Source organism: Coregonus lavaretus (genome assembly GCF_964263955.1).
Source record: "Coregonus lavaretus genome assembly, chromosome: 6".
NCBI lineage: Eukaryota > Metazoa > Chordata > Actinopteri > Salmoniformes > Salmonidae > Coregonus > Coregonus lavaretus.
Genome location: NC_139993.1, coordinates 41,101,934 through 41,118,584, shown reverse-complemented (window position 1 = coordinate 41,118,584; position 16,651 = coordinate 41,101,934). Strand labels below are relative to the sequence as shown.

General features: G+C 42.3%; 2 protein-coding genes across 2 annotated transcripts; both read right to left on the bottom strand.

Annotated features, from left to right (window-relative positions):
- Positions 1–234: 234 nt before the first annotated feature.
- On the bottom strand, positions 235–8,320 carry LOC311131581 (uncharacterized protein). Its single transcript, XM_084164643.1, has 7 exons — positions 8,230–8,320; positions 3,250–5,507; positions 2,830–2,968; positions 2,535–2,630; positions 2,184–2,348; positions 1,888–1,997; positions 235–1,715 (listed from the first exon to the last, which is right to left on the bottom strand). Exons 1-7 carry the CDS (start codon positions 8,302–8,304, stop codon positions 1,622–1,624), a joined length of 2,937 nt encoding a protein of 978 aa, XP_084020769.1. The 5' UTR covers positions 8,305–8,320; the 3' UTR covers positions 235–1,621.
- Positions 8,321–9,086: 766 nt separating this feature from the next.
- LOC311130774 (glutamate--cysteine ligase regulatory subunit-like) lies at positions 9,087–15,250 on the bottom strand. Its single transcript, XM_084163572.1, has 7 exons — positions 14,891–15,250; positions 14,246–14,314; positions 11,435–11,519; positions 11,063–11,119; positions 10,612–10,814; positions 10,404–10,518; positions 9,087–10,266 (listed from the first exon to the last, which is right to left on the bottom strand). The coding sequence occupies exons 1-7, from the start codon at positions 15,014–15,016 to the stop codon at positions 10,097–10,099; spliced, it is 825 nt and encodes a 274-aa protein (XP_084019698.1). The 5' UTR covers positions 15,017–15,250; the 3' UTR covers positions 9,087–10,096.
- Between the last annotated feature and the right edge of the window lie 1,401 nt (positions 15,251–16,651).

Below are 16,651 nucleotides of genomic sequence, written 5' to 3'. Positions count from 1 at the left end.
GGAGGCCGGCAAGATTTTTCTGGGTAGAAACTGGTTGAGCAGATAATTCATTTGATCTCTTTGTATGTGGATTTGTACCCACAGAGACAAAAAAAAAAAATCCAGCAAAAATACACATAATGGGAAGGATTACAGAGAATAGCTTTTGTAAAACAGTCCCTTTGGGCACAATGCAGCCCGTTCAACTCAATTGGCTTTTCTGGATGGAGCAAAAGACAACGTACAGTAGACCAATGGCGTAAGCTGGTTTTGATTTATTGAACATTGGAAAGTTGAGTTAGACATTTGCTCAAAAAAAATGAGTGCTTGAACTAAGTATGTCCTGTTTGTCATCCTGTAGTATTTTTTTAATTTAACCTAAAAAAAATATTTGATATGTCAGGGAAAGGTATGTGAATAGTTCCCCAGTGTTTCTTGGCAGTTCAGAGCCGCTCTTCAGCTTTACTTAAGTATACTAATGGGGAAACTCCTAACCAATATAGCATAGGCTAATGGTGGCTATGCATAATACATTTGAAATCTTGATTCCATTGTTTATAGCCCCTAATGTAAACAAAGGCCCAGTGCAGTCAAATGTGATTTTCCTGCATTTTTATATACACTGAACAAAAATGCAACATGTAAAGCGTTGGTCCCATGTTTCATGAGCTGAAATAAAAGTTCCCAGAAATGTTCCATACGCACAAAAAGCTTCTCAAATGTTGTACACAAATGTTTACATCCCTGTTAGTGAGCATTTCTCCTTTGCCAAGATAATCCATCCACCTGACAGGTGTGGTATATCAAGAAGAGAATTTGGCAGAAAGTCCAACTGGCCTCACAACCTCAGACCACGTGTATCATTGTGAAAAGAGTGCCCCATAGTGGTGTTATGGTATGGGCAGGCATAAGCTACAGACACACTTGCATTTTATCGATGGCAATTTGAATGCACAAAAATACCCCATAGATTAGGGCCTAATGAATTTATTTAAATTGACTGATTTCCTCATGAACTTTAACTCAGTAAAAATCAATGAAATTGTTACAGGTTGCATTTATATATTTTGTTGTATATATCCACACTAAGCCTTTGGAATGATACTGAGAAATTGTGGTAATGTCCTTGTTTGAAAAGACTGCCAGAAATGTCAGCCGTTTTGGTGGGATGGAGTTTTGGCCTGCCTGTTGACATCACCAGGCGGTAAATTAGTTGATAGACCAATAAGAAAGTTCCAATCCTCTCTGCCAATAACAGCTAGTTTTCAATTTCCCCGCCCCCACTCCGACTAATCCCAGACAGTCCTGACAAAATTCTTGCTTGAGAAATTGCTCTTTGCTATGAAGCGATTTGTTTTCAATAAAAATGATAAAAAATTAAACAAATCACAGTAAGGTACTTAATTGTTACACAGAAATGTGACAGAGATAAAAAAACGCTGCATTGGACATTTAAAAAGTCAAAATCTGTTGATCCATAGTTCGTTCATGTTTATAAAACATTTAAAAACAGATGCATCTCCACTCAGCCACTGTAAATGGTACTGTATGTGTTTAATTAACAGGCTTTCATTCAGGCATTAACATAATGGTCTCAATACAGCCATATGACTGCATTGTATACTACAGTACTCGGTCATTCTTACTTTCTGAACTTATTGTTCTTCCTATTCTTCTTGCCAGCACCAATGGCTGCTTTTTCTGTCATGATCTGTTGGTATTTCTTCTTGTTGTTGCTGTTGAGGTTAAAGGGAAAGTATAAGCACCTTTCAAGTAGTTCATATCAAATATTTAATGCCAATTCAATTGCTAAGCATTTCCATTAACTGTATGCCAGAACAATAGTTTCAGGCCCAGACAAGATATGAACTGTAATACTGTACATGACAAAGGTAAACTGAAACTTACTGTCTGAACTCTGCATCAGCAAGCAACTCCTCCACCATGGTTCTCTTCCGGTCTTTCTTTGGGACACGGGAATGATAGAAGTCCACAGGGCTATCTACTACTGTAGCAACCTGTAGCAAAGGCATTCAAGCACAAAAAGCTTAAAATAGTTCCAAAAGAAGCGTACATTGTACATCCTTAATTCTAGCTAAGAGTAGTGAGGAATAGTGGGTCAAGGTTTTTTTTTTCTCCACATAGCGTTGAACACACAACATATGGACCACTGGGACAACCAACCACAGTTGACGGTTACGGACCTGGAAATACTTGGGGAATCCATCTCTATCGTTCTTCTTGTAAAACCGCTTGGGGTCCATTGCTCCACGCATTTTCAATGCTTTGAGGTCGCCCTTTAATTGCTCTGTCATTTCAGGAGCCCGCATGTTAAACCAGCTGTCTCCAGCTGTCTCCTCCCTCTCCACCTGAACATGGCAAGACAAGGAGGAAACATGCCCGTCAGGATTGTCAATGAGTGAACAAACTGAACAAAAAAAGCTAAATGTAGTAGAAATATACCTACCAACTACTAATATAAGTTCTCCTTGTATCACACTACTTCTCTTCTAAATGAATAAACAAGGGTATATGGACTGGTATATGGTACTCACTTTGCGCTTCAGTTTCGCAGCCTGTTTGGACTCCCTGTATGGCGGCACAGCATCTTTCTTCTCAAACTCTGGGCCAATAACACTCTTCTTCATCAACTGCCAACAGAGAAAACAAATCACAATGTAGGAGATACAGAAAATCTGAAAACCCCAGAGATCCGTGGCAGTCAACGGGTTGAAATTCATGAAAACCTTCCTCTCATTATTGAATTACCCAGCCTTGCATAACTGCACAATTCATTACCAATTCTGCACCATATATCACCTTCAAACAAAATTAATTAAAGTTATTTACCTCATCTTGGCTCTTCTGTTCCTTCAGTTTTTTCAGGGAGTTAGAGACAATCTTTGATTTGCTGCCATCAAAATTGATGTATAATCCCCCAAGCTCCTTCAATCTCAGGCCCGGGTCAATGCGGCTGGACAACTCTTTCCTATAACAGATTGTCTCAAATAATTACCCGGGAGAGGCAGCATTGTCTAGTCTCCAACTGGTTCACTCTTGATATGTTAATGAAAATGAATGTGAACAGTCTTTATACGTGCTTGGCATTGCAATTCAATATGAGTAAATAGCTCCATTGCTTGAGATTAAAAAACTAAATCCTGCTATACATTCAGAATAAAATGGCACAGTGTAGCTGGAGCCATGTCAACTTAAAAGAGCCATTTTTAAAGCACAGATTACATTGGCATGAACAAAACAGATACTTACAACTGTGGATTTCTGCTTGTGAAGAGGACTTGCGCATCTTCATCTCCCTCCTGATCAACACATTCTTCCTCATCTTGCTCTTCTTCAATGGCCTCCGTGTCTCCCTCAGTATCCACCTCCTTCTCATCCACGTAGTACTGTTCATCTGACTGAAGGCCAGGCCGGGTATCTACGACAAACAGGCCAACAGGAGCCGAGGACTGAGCAGCAGCAGCAGCTTGAGGTCTGGATGGGTCTGCATCCTCTACACAGACAGCTTCCTCTTCACCATCAGGACCCTGTCTTTCACTCTCATCCCCTTCCTCTTCAGAATGCTGGCTATTGTCATCCTCTTCTTCCTCACTGCTCTCCAGTAAACTGATCACGCCAGATTTCTGTATGATGACAGAGTCTCTGGGCTCATCTAGCTTGTCAGCATCAGACACACTGAACTTCAGGTTCTGGCTAGAGGTCACCTCAATGGGCTCTGTGGTGTGAGGGGCTTGGTCTTGATCAGCCATTTCATTCTCAGTTACTAGGGTGCTACTCACATCCATAGCCTCCTCACTAGGCACGGCCTTACATTCCTGGCACTCTACCTCCAACGGAGAACCTCTGTGGAGGGTTACATCTACATCCATTACCTTTTCCTCATCAGACACCATTATAACAGGGGACATTACATTTTCACACGCTGTTACTTTTACTGTATGATCAAGAGAGACTTGTGCATCAGCTGGTGTTATCGACTCCTGTTCTATTTTCACTGGGGCATCAGCATCTTCTGCATCCTTAGTGGACAGCTCCCTCTGCTGGTCTTCTGCTTTCACTGCATGCTCACAGACCGCCTCAGCCATCTCTGCATCAGCACTCTCACAGACTGTCACTCTGACATCAGACTCTGCTGGCATCACTTTCTCATCCTGTAGGATGTTTTCCTGCGCAGGGACATTCGCCTCAGAGGTATTCTTCTCTGGCTCTTCACGGACAGTTGTCTCTCCTGACACCTGTTGTACACTAGTGACCTCTGGCATCTCTGCATCCTGAGAGACTGTCACACTCCCGGTTTGCTCCAGAGCAGATTTTGGAACTTGGATGGGATCTGGCTCAGCAATCACTACATCCTGATCCTCAAGGATTATGGTCTTATCATCTTCACCCACTTCTTCTATCACGGAGCAGTATGGATCAGCGTTGACTATGTCCTCTAATTGATGGTTCTCTGACACACTATCCTCTGAAAACTCAGATACACTCACCTTATCTGACTGGCATAGGGATTTCTCAACTAGTATATCCAGGGCCTTGGCTGTTAGCCGGGTAAGTGGAGCTGCCCTGGAACTGCTGTTGGATCCAGTGTGACTACTACAGGGGGTGCCCCTGCCTCTCACTGAGCTAGGGCTACCCAGAGGGGTATACACATCAGTCAGGTCAGACTCAGAGTCCGTTACAGTGGTGCCTGTCAGTTTAGGCTCAGTCCGCCTGCGAGTGGACCTCCTGGGAGTCATACTTGGCCCAGACTCAAAGCCCTCAGAGTCACAAGTCTGGGGGTCACAGGGAACTGCTTTACCCACACCTCTGCTTCTCCTGCGGAGTAGAGGGGAGTTGGAGCCATCAGTAGTTTCCTCCAAATTAATGGGGATAGTGTCAACAAACCGACCCGTCCTGCGCACTGTGGAGGTCTGAGCATCAGAGACACAGGACTCAGGATCTGAAAGGTCGGTGTCCTCAGTATGAGACAATGAAGCAGTCCTTGTGCTCCTGGTCACTCTGGTCTGGGAGTCAGGCACCTGGGACACATACACCACAGAGCTGCAAGACTCTGCCTCAGAATTATTATGGTCCTGTTTGGCAGAGTCTTTGAGAACGGTCTTCCTTAGAGTCCTGGTGGCTCTGCGAATGTTTGGTCCTCTGGAGGCAGACACTGAGGAGGAACAAGAGTCTACCTCAGACACATCCTCTTCCTTTATTGCGTCAGGCAGCTCCCCGCCTGCGGCTCTCCTTCGGCCCCTGCGAACTGGCTGTGTGTCGGGGATAACCTCCATATCTGAAACAGCAGAACAGCAGAACTCGGACTCAGACACGTCAGCTTCATGAGTGGAGTCTACCTGGTTAGCAGAGCCAGTTTGACGTTTGGACGCCCTGGTCTTCCTCTTCACGGTGGACCTCTGGGCCTCGGAGGGAACATCGTGCTGGGAGTCACTGGTCACCTCAGACTGGGTTGCAGTCTCCCCTTTATCAGCTGTCCTCCTGGTTCTCAGAGTGGACGCTGGAGTGGCCTGTGGAGAAATATGTAAATCCTGGTACTTCTGAACTATGAGACAAATCACTTAATTTATGAAAGCAAATCAATCTCTGGCATGATGAATCTATTGAAAACAGTAGGGTGTAGTTATGTTTTTGACAGTGGAGAAGTGTTAAAACGAATCAACTTATCAAGACATTGATTAGCTAGCTGGCTATTTGATTCAGGTGTGTCAGTAACCACATTTCCATCCACAGTTTTTAAAGTCCTACCATATAAAAAAGATCAAGACAGCTGTGATGGAAACAGGAAGTTTCGGTACAATTTGATACATTCCGACAATTTGCTTGTTTGAAATGGTGGGATCTTTTTGTGTTTTTGAGTCACTGACCACCTTCCGGAGACACTTGAAACCCTCTCTCTTTAAGGAATACCTGGAATAGTATAAAAGTAATCCTTCTACCCCCCTCCCCCCTCCCCCTCATAAAAAAAAAAGAGGAAAAAATATTGGGTGGTTGTCCCACTAGCGATCATAAGTTGAACGCACCAATTTATAAGTCGCTCTGGATAAGAGTGTCTGCTAAATGACTTAAATTTAAAAGTGTTGGTGAAATTAATTATGCGAGAAATGGCAGTGGAAACGCCTTTATGCTCAAATATTGATATAATAACCATTATATCGAAGTAAACTTGGGAGTCACGCAATGATAGGTTGTGTGGTCCTCCCACTACCACTCGGGAAACCATGCAGTTTATGAGGCTACAGAGTAAATACATTATGAACTTCACAGGTGGTGAAAGTGCCCGGTGATCGGGTTGATGCTGGTTTCCAATAAATATCGAGGGTCTTATTCTGGTGACATGATGATCGACGCTTGACTGCCGTTTGACAAATAAAAACACTCTTGTTCTTATCCATAATCTCAACATGTAGACTAGCCTACATGCACAATTTACCTGCACTGTATCTGCAAGCTGTTGGCTAGAAACCAGAGTAGGCATATTTGCTATTTAATGCAACAGTTTGTGAGAAAAATATCAGTCTGGGTTTCCATGTTAGCAGTTTTCCCGCCAAATTGGGACACTTTGAAAACAATGTTGCAGGTGAAAATGTATTGGTCGGTGGCAGGTTTTTGGGCTACTTTTAAATTGCACCGTGGCCACCTTGGCATTTCTCATTTAAAAAATATATATATATCGTACCATTCAAAAGTTTGGACACACCTACTCATTCAAGGGTTCTTCTTTATTTTTGACTATTTTCTACATTGTACAATAATAGTGAAGACATCAAAACTATGAAATAACACATGGAATCATGTAGTAACCAAAAAAGTTTTAAACAAATCAAAATATATTTTAGATTCTTCAAAGTAGCCACCCTTTGCCTTGATGACAGCTTTGCACATTCTTTATTTACAATTATAAACTGGGTAGTTTGAGCCCTGAATACTGATTGTTTGAAAGCCATGGTATATCAGACCATGTACAACGTGAATGACAAACAAAAAAAACGTGTTACTGTTACTAATTACATTGGTAACCAGTTTATAATAGCAATAAGGCACCTCAGGGGTTTGTGGTATATGGACAATATACCACGGCTAAGGGCTATGTCCAGCACTTAGCTGTGGTATATTGGCCATATACACCATACCTCCTCGACCTTATTGCTTAAACATAGCATGCAAAACAAGTTAAATCGACATCCATTAATGGAAAATGATCTGGAAAGTTGAATATGGTCAATTTATCGTTTAAGTTTAAGAATATGTCGCAAGAATTATAATTTTTATGGAAAACCGACCTTCAGAGTAAATTGGGCTAGACATTTTTTCTGGACCTGGCAACCCTGCTATCCGTAGTTGAAAATTCGACTGGAAACACATTGAACTTTTGATTTTTATCCTGTACATGAAAACTTGAGCGAAAAATTACACTTTGTGTGCCCAATGTCATCACGTACTGATTTTTATCCGAAAAAAGTCAGTTTGATGGAAACACGAAAAGGCTCATATTTTCTTCATGACGATTTTAGAAGGAAGCTCTGAAAGTTAACGTTACTTAGCTAGCGGCAATTACACCGAGATTCAGATATTTCACGTTAAAAAGTAGACCAAACAAAAACCATGAATTTCTAAGTTTAACAAACCAACATAATTTCATACACAGGACTACTTTTAAAAATGTCCACTGACATTTTTACAAAAACCCATTTACAGGAAGAACTGTAACTTACAGATAAAACAGTAAACTACGGGATATTTTTTTTTACCGTAATTCTACAGTTTTTCCAGTAAATGTTTTGTTTACTGTGTATTTTGCTCAAAGTAGTGATTGTGCATAGAGTTGTATGGTTTGTTAAACATTGAACAATCAATATTTTTTGTGTGGCATACATTTTAAGTTAAAAAAAAAAAAGTATCAGCGTAATTCCCTTACCATGGAATTGCCCCTAGCTAAAAGCAAACTGTCCAGGCAGGACCAATTTGTGACTACTTCGGTGGAAATAGCAATCTTGTACTTATGTTTACACAACTGTTTGCCTTGTAAAAAAACAAGTGCTTATATACTAGCACCTCGTGTTCTTTCTAACATTAACCGCAAAGCAAACCAGAGGGACTGCTTGCTCTGCTAGCTTGCTGTCACGTGAGCATGAACGGTTAACTATTGCACACTGAAAACGATCACGAAACCCGCTGAAATGTATCTAAATCATAGACAAATCTACCGATATGCACGCAATTAAGACCTACTGTAACTCCAGAGGACTCATCGGAGTTTGTCTTCGTTGGGGAGCACACGCATACTCCTCTTCTGGTGGCCACCATCTTGCTCCCGATTTTCTGTCTCACTTCCGCCACGTGTTCCCAACGTCAGCCAGACACGACCAATCGAATCGCGATGCTTGCTGAGGAACGTAAACCGATCGATTTGTTGATGAAAGTACTCTAGTGAGACTAGTCAAGTTTATAATTAATTCATTGAGGATGTATGTCAAATATACTTATGTTTTTATGTGATCTGAAAGAAATGGATAATGATTCTGGAGTGATCATGTTCACCCACCTCTTTCAATGAACACATTCTGGGCCTGATTAATGCAGGCCAGGGGCTGAAGGCAGAGAAAAATGGAAATGTATATTTTTTACTACAACCCTAAACCACAGGAGACTGCTCTCTTGCCGCTCTGCTAATCATCAGATGGGAGGAGAGGAGGTAGGGGGCCCCACGTGGGTAACTGGGGGACCCTGCCTTGGTTGGGTAATTGAATCATGGCCAGCCCTAGTCTTTTGGGGCCCTAAGCGAGATTTGGTTGCGTGGCCCCCACACCTGGCAGGCAAAACACTAGTCCCCCCACAGAGAGAAAGTAAATGTTTCCATGCCTGGTCGGTACGCGGCCATGATTACTACACGTTTAGATAGATTGGTAAATTAGTCTAGCCAGCTAAAAATTGTTAGCTGACATTGCTAATTGCATGACTGACTGTGACTCACAAGACAGAAACTGCTGAAGCTCAATGCCTGAACACTGAACACATTTGGGTCATTTAGCAGACACTTATCCAGAGACTTAAAGTTAATGCATTAATTTTAAGATTACAAAACTGGCTGAAATGTAACACTTAAAGTATGTTTAATCATTTCATAAACCCAATTCCAGAACATGATATACAGAAAATGGCAACATTAAATATTAATTACAGTACAAGAGAGAAATCAAACTTTTTGGACCCGGTCTGGAAGAAATGCCATGATGAATAAGGCATCATCCATCCAGACACTTCAGAGCTTGTAATTCATTTTTCCATGCCAATCTGGAATTTTTCAGTGCTATTATGTACACAAGAAAAGGTGTCAAGCCTACAAATTTTAACCCTAGGTGGCGCACCCCACAGTTTGGGAACCACTCCCCTAGTACACCCTCAGACAGTAAGTACAGGGCTTAAAAAATTATATTAAAATGTTTGACATGACAATACTAACATCAATAAAGTATCACTCGATTTTTAGTTTTTAAAAATAAAATGTGTACACTCAATCAAAAGGAGTTTCTGAACTATCCATAAATGTTCTCACTCACCAGAAATCGATTGGAATTAGGCCTTATTCCCCCCCATTACAAATACAGGGTGCTAGTATTATACAGTAGAAACAGTAGGAGCTGCTCATACACATCAGAGAGCACTAGGACTTTACATATGACTCTGTGGCTTTAACAGATCCAAATGACTCATTTCAAATTAATTTTCGGATCAATTTACAATGTGAAAATAGTGGATTAGAGGCTGTGTTTCCACTTTAAACTGCTTTTTTTAGTACAACTGCATTGTACTAAAATAAAAATTCTGTGGTACCAATTCATACTTTTTTCATAATACCCCATAATCCTTGACGCTCATTGATACAGCAGAAATAAAGTAGATGCGGGGAGAAAAGAAACTGAGAAAAAGAGGCACTTCACATTCGGAAATCGGTTTTGGAACCATGTTTTCTAAATGTTTAGCTACCTATGTCTGTCTTTAAAACACAGCCTCCACTGCAATACAGAAGGGTAAGTGGTTTCACTACTATGAATGCATTGGTCATGAATAACATCTGAACTGGTTTTTGGAGGACATGCTACAGGCTGCTTCTCTTTGCGTGAACAAGGTAGCCCTTTGCTTTGATGATCCCCCTGCTTTTGACTATGATGGAGTAGCGCAAAACCCACTCCAATCTCCAGTCTGCTACCTTCAGGTCCTGAGTGCTCTCCTGCACTGCCTCCTGGAAGCTGGCAGCAGTAATCAGTTCTATAGGAAAAGAGACAATGTGTTAATTCACTGCCCCTCAGAGCACACGCACATCCGGTCTGTACCTTACTCATGTAAAATAATGAATAAAAATAGTGAAAAGATCACAAATTCAAATGCAAGAGCACAATCTTCACCTTTGGGGTCATTATGAGTCAGTAGCTGAATGTCAAACTCCTTCGCAAAAGCAGTCAAGTCAGGGGGCATCACACAGCAGGAGGCCAGATTCACCTGGTTACTACTGGGTTTCACCTAGACCAGGATCAAATAAAACTATTCAAAACCCAAAATACACCAAAGTTGTTCTAGAACAATCTGACGGGTCTCGTCAACATCACCACTCACATGGGCCCAGTTGTAGAGCTGCTCCAGGAGCTCCTTGTCCAGGTCGGAGGTGCCGATGGCAGCGATCTTGTGGCTCTGCACCAGGCCCTCCAGCTCCCTCCAGGCAGGCTGCAGGTTGTCCAGGGTCTGGCTCTCTCCCTCAGGCAGAGCAGGGGGCGCAATGATCACAGAGTCCAGCTGGGACACAGCCAGGGCCTGGCAAGCTGTCGGAAACAGTCCATCTTATGAGCATGAAACTTAAAGCACAAAATCGGTTGAGGTAATGCAAACATTAATTGGGTGTGGTCCAGGAACAGACAGCAGTTCACTGATACTAACGTCTACTTCGGTCTGTTGAATTTTGATATGACAGCATGGTCAGGTTTATAGACGATCGCCTATGTCAAATGACTTTTGGCAGTCACAGAGTCAATGTGGTCCTTTGCTTATATGTAACAAATGTAATACTCACCCTTATCTACTGCATCTTTGATTGAAGAGATGTCTGCCTCACAAAGAAATAGTTTGACTGTAAAGCAAGAATATGGACATGTTCATGACAAAAGCAACCCCTCGTCAAGGTTTGCAACGCCAGGGTTGTGGGTTCGATTCCCACGGGGGGGGGGGCAGTATGAAAAATAAAATAATAATGTATGCACTCACTAACTGTAAATCGCTCTGGTTAAGAGCGTCTGCTAAATGACTAAAATGTAAATGTACCAGGAAAGGTATGTCATCAAATTCACATACTGAGCTCAGAATTCCTCATGTCAATGCCACACTATGGTCTCATTTCATCACTATGTCCATTGTCATAAAAGCCATAAGTACCAGTAAAACTTACCTGAAACCTTCAGCTCCTCCCTCTCCTCAGGTGTGATTGCTTCTGTAGCTTGAGGGATGGAGCAGTCAATTGTGTCTGGTAAGTCCTAAATAAAAACAGGTGTCAATCAGTACTAGAAAATGTACTCAAATCACAACAAAAGTGTTAGTCAAAGGAAAAAAATAGAAGCTTAAAAATACATAAAGAACCAGAGAAGAAACATCAATATTGCCTCCACTTTGTCCTAATACAAACCCAGAATTTCTGTTTCACAATCTCGTTGTGGGATTTCATTGTAGGGATGCACCAATAAGCTTTGGCTTTGTGTAACGCACAGTTCAGACGCTGAACTTATGGCAAGTAGAACTGAATGGAAATTAAGAGCGGGCTGGCACGGTTAAGATCTTTGCTTGACGTACTGATTGGTCTCATATAACCGCTCAACACTGCAGCAGACTTCCTTGTTGGTTTTGGGTCTAAGGTTTTCAGGCATAACAGTGACCTCTCACAGAAGTCCTCCACCTGTGAATCCGAGACCATGAATGTGCTTCCGTTGTGTGTGTGTGTGACAGCGAAGCAATCTTTATTTGCATGCAATTAACATTAATATGCATTAACATTTCTCCCGACAGTGGAAGAACTACTCGCTCTGGCATGCTGCATGAAACAGTGGTATGCTTAATTTGCACTGTGCGGAATATGCAGCAGAGGCTGCGAAAATTGTCAAAAGTCAGACGAGGCGCACTTAATGGTTTCAGACGGCACTCTATCCCCGCTCTTCCAAAGAGAAAGTGACGTATTCTCAGTTCGGTGCAGTGATAGAGCTGTTTGAACTAGGGCTTAGACCCCCCGTACTCACTGAGCGTGCTGAAGCAGATTAGCGGACGCCAGCAGAAACACCACAAGGCAAAGCCACTCCAACCGCACAGCAGAAGCACATGTAGAACCTTTCGCAGCCAACTTTGCATGAACGATCACTATGACAGGTCCCTTTCATTAGTCTGAGGAATTCTTTGCGGTCAGTCAGACAGCTATTTTGCTTTCAAAGCAGTTGAATGCTATCGCGTAGTAGTAACCAATGGTTACACAGGTCTTGTTCATTATAGATCCATCCCTACTTTTCCATTATTTATGCTTGATGATGTAAAATGTTAGCTGATAAAGAGATACTGTAGACACTTGGTCACCATGGGAACTTGGTAAAGAGTGATTATGGACACTTTATATAATTGGTGTTGTTTAGAAGTTGGGTGAATAGCTGTTATGTAGCTATGTGTGTAATAAAACATGCATGGGAAATACAACTAGGCTATGTGGTAGAGACACAGGAGAGGAGTGCTTCTTTGGTTATAGTTGTATACCATAAGGTGCTCTTTGATCATGGGATGAAATACAATAGAACAAAAATTAGTTGATGCTGGATAGTAAACAATGCCGAAAATACATTTGTGCAATGACATTTTCAGAAGTAATCAAGGCACTTTCATGTAGTGGATAAATTAAAGTATTTATTGTTTAAAGCTTATGCAAAGTAGGAATTTTAAGAAACGCACCGACACTTTGCGGCTACAATAGCCTTTATCAGTGTGACGAACAACAGTGCATTCGGAAAGTATTCAGACCCCTTGACTTTTTCCACTTTGTTACTTTACAGCCCTATTCTAAAATGGATTCAATCGTTTTTTTCCCCTCATCAATCTACAAATAATACCCCATAATGACAAAGCCAAAATAGGCGTAGAAATTGCTAATTTATAAAAAAAATAAAAACAGAAATATAACATTTACATAAGTATTCAGACCTTTTACTCAGTACTTTGTTGAAACACCTTTGGCAGCGATTACAGCCTTGAGTCTTCTTGGGTATGACGCTACAAGCTTGGCACATTTGTATTTGGGGAGTTTCTCCCATTCTTCTCTGCAGATCCTCAAGCGTTGTCAGGTTGGATGGGGAGCGAAAAACATTCCCACAGCATGACGCTGCCACCACACTTCACTGTAGGGATGGCTCCAGGTTTCCTCCAGATGTGACGCTTGACATTCAGGCCAAAGAGTTCAATCTTGGTTTCATCAGACCAGATGGTCTGAGAGTCCTTTAGGTGCCTTTTGGCAAACTCCAAGCGGGCTGTCATGTGCCTTTTACTGAGGAGTGGCTTCAGACTGGCCACTCTACCATAAAGGCCTGATTGGCAGAGTGCTGCAGAGATGGTTGTCCTTCTGGAAGGTTCTCCCATTTCCACAGAGAAACTCTGGAGCTCTGTCAGAGTGACCATTGGGTTCTTGGTCACCTCCCTGACCAAGGCCCTTCTCCCCTGATTGCTCAGTTTGGCCGGGCAGCCAGCTCTAGGGCGAGTCTTGCTGGTTCCAAACTTCTTCCATTTACGAATGGAGGCCCCTGTGTTCTTGGGGACCTTCAATGCTGCAGAAATGTTTTGGTACGCTTCCCCAGATCTGTGCCTCGACACAATCCTGTCTCGGAGCTCTACGGACAATTCCGTCGACCTCATGGCTTGGTTTTTGCTCCAACATGCACTGTCAACTGTGGGACCTTATATAGACAGGTGTGTGCCTTTCCAAGTGGTTTCTATGAGAATAGGCAGGGGCATGTTACCCTGGGTGACCAAGTTACCCTAACAGGTAGGCCTACATTATGTTCACTGTGTTTATGCACGTTTTTAAAATTCATCAATAGGATGCTAACTAGTTAAAAGACCACATTTGGGATCTAGCTAATGATTAGTCCAACAGGTTAAATGCAGATAGGCAACCCGTGCTTCAGCCCATTCATTTAAAGCCACTATAGATAAATAAATAGAGGAAACACTGTCTCACCTTTGGTAAAGTTGGTGGTGGTATCGTGGCAAACCACTCACTAAGTGTGGCTCGAACACAGTCTTGAATCTGTAATGGGGGAAAATGTAGAAAGAGTGGACTGTAAATGAATAGAAGTGTTAACAGGGTTGCTATAAACAACACCCGTGGTAACTAGGTAGGGCTTTCAATGATACCTACAGATAACTCAATTATGCTATGAAAGATTGCCAGAGATGGAAAGTATAGGATTATTTTGTACACTGCTGGCAATCGTTTTATGATTGTCCTCCATGCCGAATTAAGGCTGGCCTTCTTTAATTTACACATGACAAGTCAAGACAAGTCCTGGCTTTCTTAATTTAAAATGTCCTCATGCATCTTTGAATCTCATTCTCAGGTGAATCCTGACTCTGACAGGGCTTGCAATGTAGCCATAAATGTCAGACTACATAGCGCTAGCGTGATGTTTTCTAATGACGTAATGGGGATGGATATAGGAAAGACAACGCATGGTTGTTGAGCTAGCTAACTCGCCGAGGCCATAGTTTTTCAAGCTAACGTTACAACATTATCTAGCCAGTTAGCTGACCAGCCATGATGCACTCTTTTCAAACGTCTTACATTAGCTAGCCAGTTATGACAGAGTCCAATGGTCAGTCTTACCTCTTCACTAGGTGAAGACGGACATTTTTTCTTGAGACGGCTACGGTTTACTAGATTTCCCGTGTGCAGATTCAATATCGTAGCATGGTTGAGAAGCACCTTAGCACTGGTGGTGTGAGTTTCCATGTGGTGTCCTTTGTAGTCAGTAAATGTATCGTAGTAGAACGCCCTTTTAAGCTATCCAGCAACGTATCCAGTTATTTAATTCCGCAGCTAGCGACAGGACTCACCGCGTTTCCAAACAGTGCCTCTGTGAATAAAACTGACTTGCATATGTACTGGTAGTTTATTTAGCTGGTGGAAACTAGAGCTATGAGCACGCCCACATTGTAACCGTGCGTGGTGTACAAAATCTGGCATGGATTTCTTCTTCTTCAGTGGGGTTTATCAGCGGTTGGCATCCAACGTTATGGTTCATTACCGCCATCTACTGTACTGGAGTGTGGGCCAGAGACAGAAGAAACTAAATCCTACCTGCCAACCCCGTTTCGTTTAAAAAAAGATAACAAAATATTTGAGACTATATCTAATAACGTTCTACTCAATATACTCTTTAAACTAATTTCCTGTATCCCCTTCTCCCTCATACTAGATCTCATTCTCTCTCTTTCCCTCTGATACTGCCCACGCTGTAGCAATACATGCTCCACGGTCTGTTTCCTGACAATAATCACACTTTCCTGATGGATCCTTCCCTATCACATTTAATGTATTGTAATGACCCAGCTGGGTCATAAAGTAAAAGAGAGACGGGCACCAGGTGTACAGGCAGAACACAGGTTTATTCCTGAATGGGCTATTGTTCAGGCCACAGCCCACGCCGCTAAACCTCGAACGTACACAAATTTAACATGTCAAGTTAAGGGTCCCGAACAGAAGAGAGAGAGATGAGACCGTAACCCCTATTTAAGCATTCCAAAACCCCGCGGGATTACCCATCATAAACCCCCCCCCCCCAACCTTTCCATCTGTCCTGGCATATTTAACCCCTGCTAGCACCCATGAGAACGATAACACACCCACGAACACAGAACACAATACCGTGTCGTTACAGTATTATTCAACTGGCTGTGTCCCACCCTTAATGTTGTAAAATAGCCTCCTCTGCCTTGCTCATTGAAACTTCAACATCCCCACTACTAAGTGCTTGTTTAGCCTGTTCATCTACTGCCTCGTTCCCCTCCACCCCCACATGGGCTGGGACCCAAGTAAATCTTATCTGAATACCCATCTGTTTAATCATGCCATGGGTTTGTAGCACCTCATAAAGCAGGTATTGTCTGCTACATGAGCTAAAGGACTAGAAACACATTAACACTGCACATGAATCAGAGCAAATAACTACTCTGTCTTGTTTGACTTCCTCCACCCACTGTAAAGCCAACAGCATGCCATCAGCTCCGCCGTATATACAGCCAGATTATCTGTAATACGTTTCCTGACTTCCGCCCCACATTCTTGCACTACAAATGCTGACTCAGCACGTCCTGTCCTTGGATCTTTTGAACCATCTAACATGGCCACAAAATCCCGATACACAGTTTCCAGACGTCTCTTAAAGAAATCAGCTGGATCAACACCCTCCCTATCTTTCTGTAGTCTCTCCAACACTTCTAGATCAACTACTGGAGGTGGGAGTAACGGCATACATTTCTATGGGATTTAGCGCCCCTATGTTGTTACAGCTCAGTACTGTACTGACAATTGTAATGTACATCAATCATGACTCAGCTTGTTTCAAATGACAATATATATTTTTTA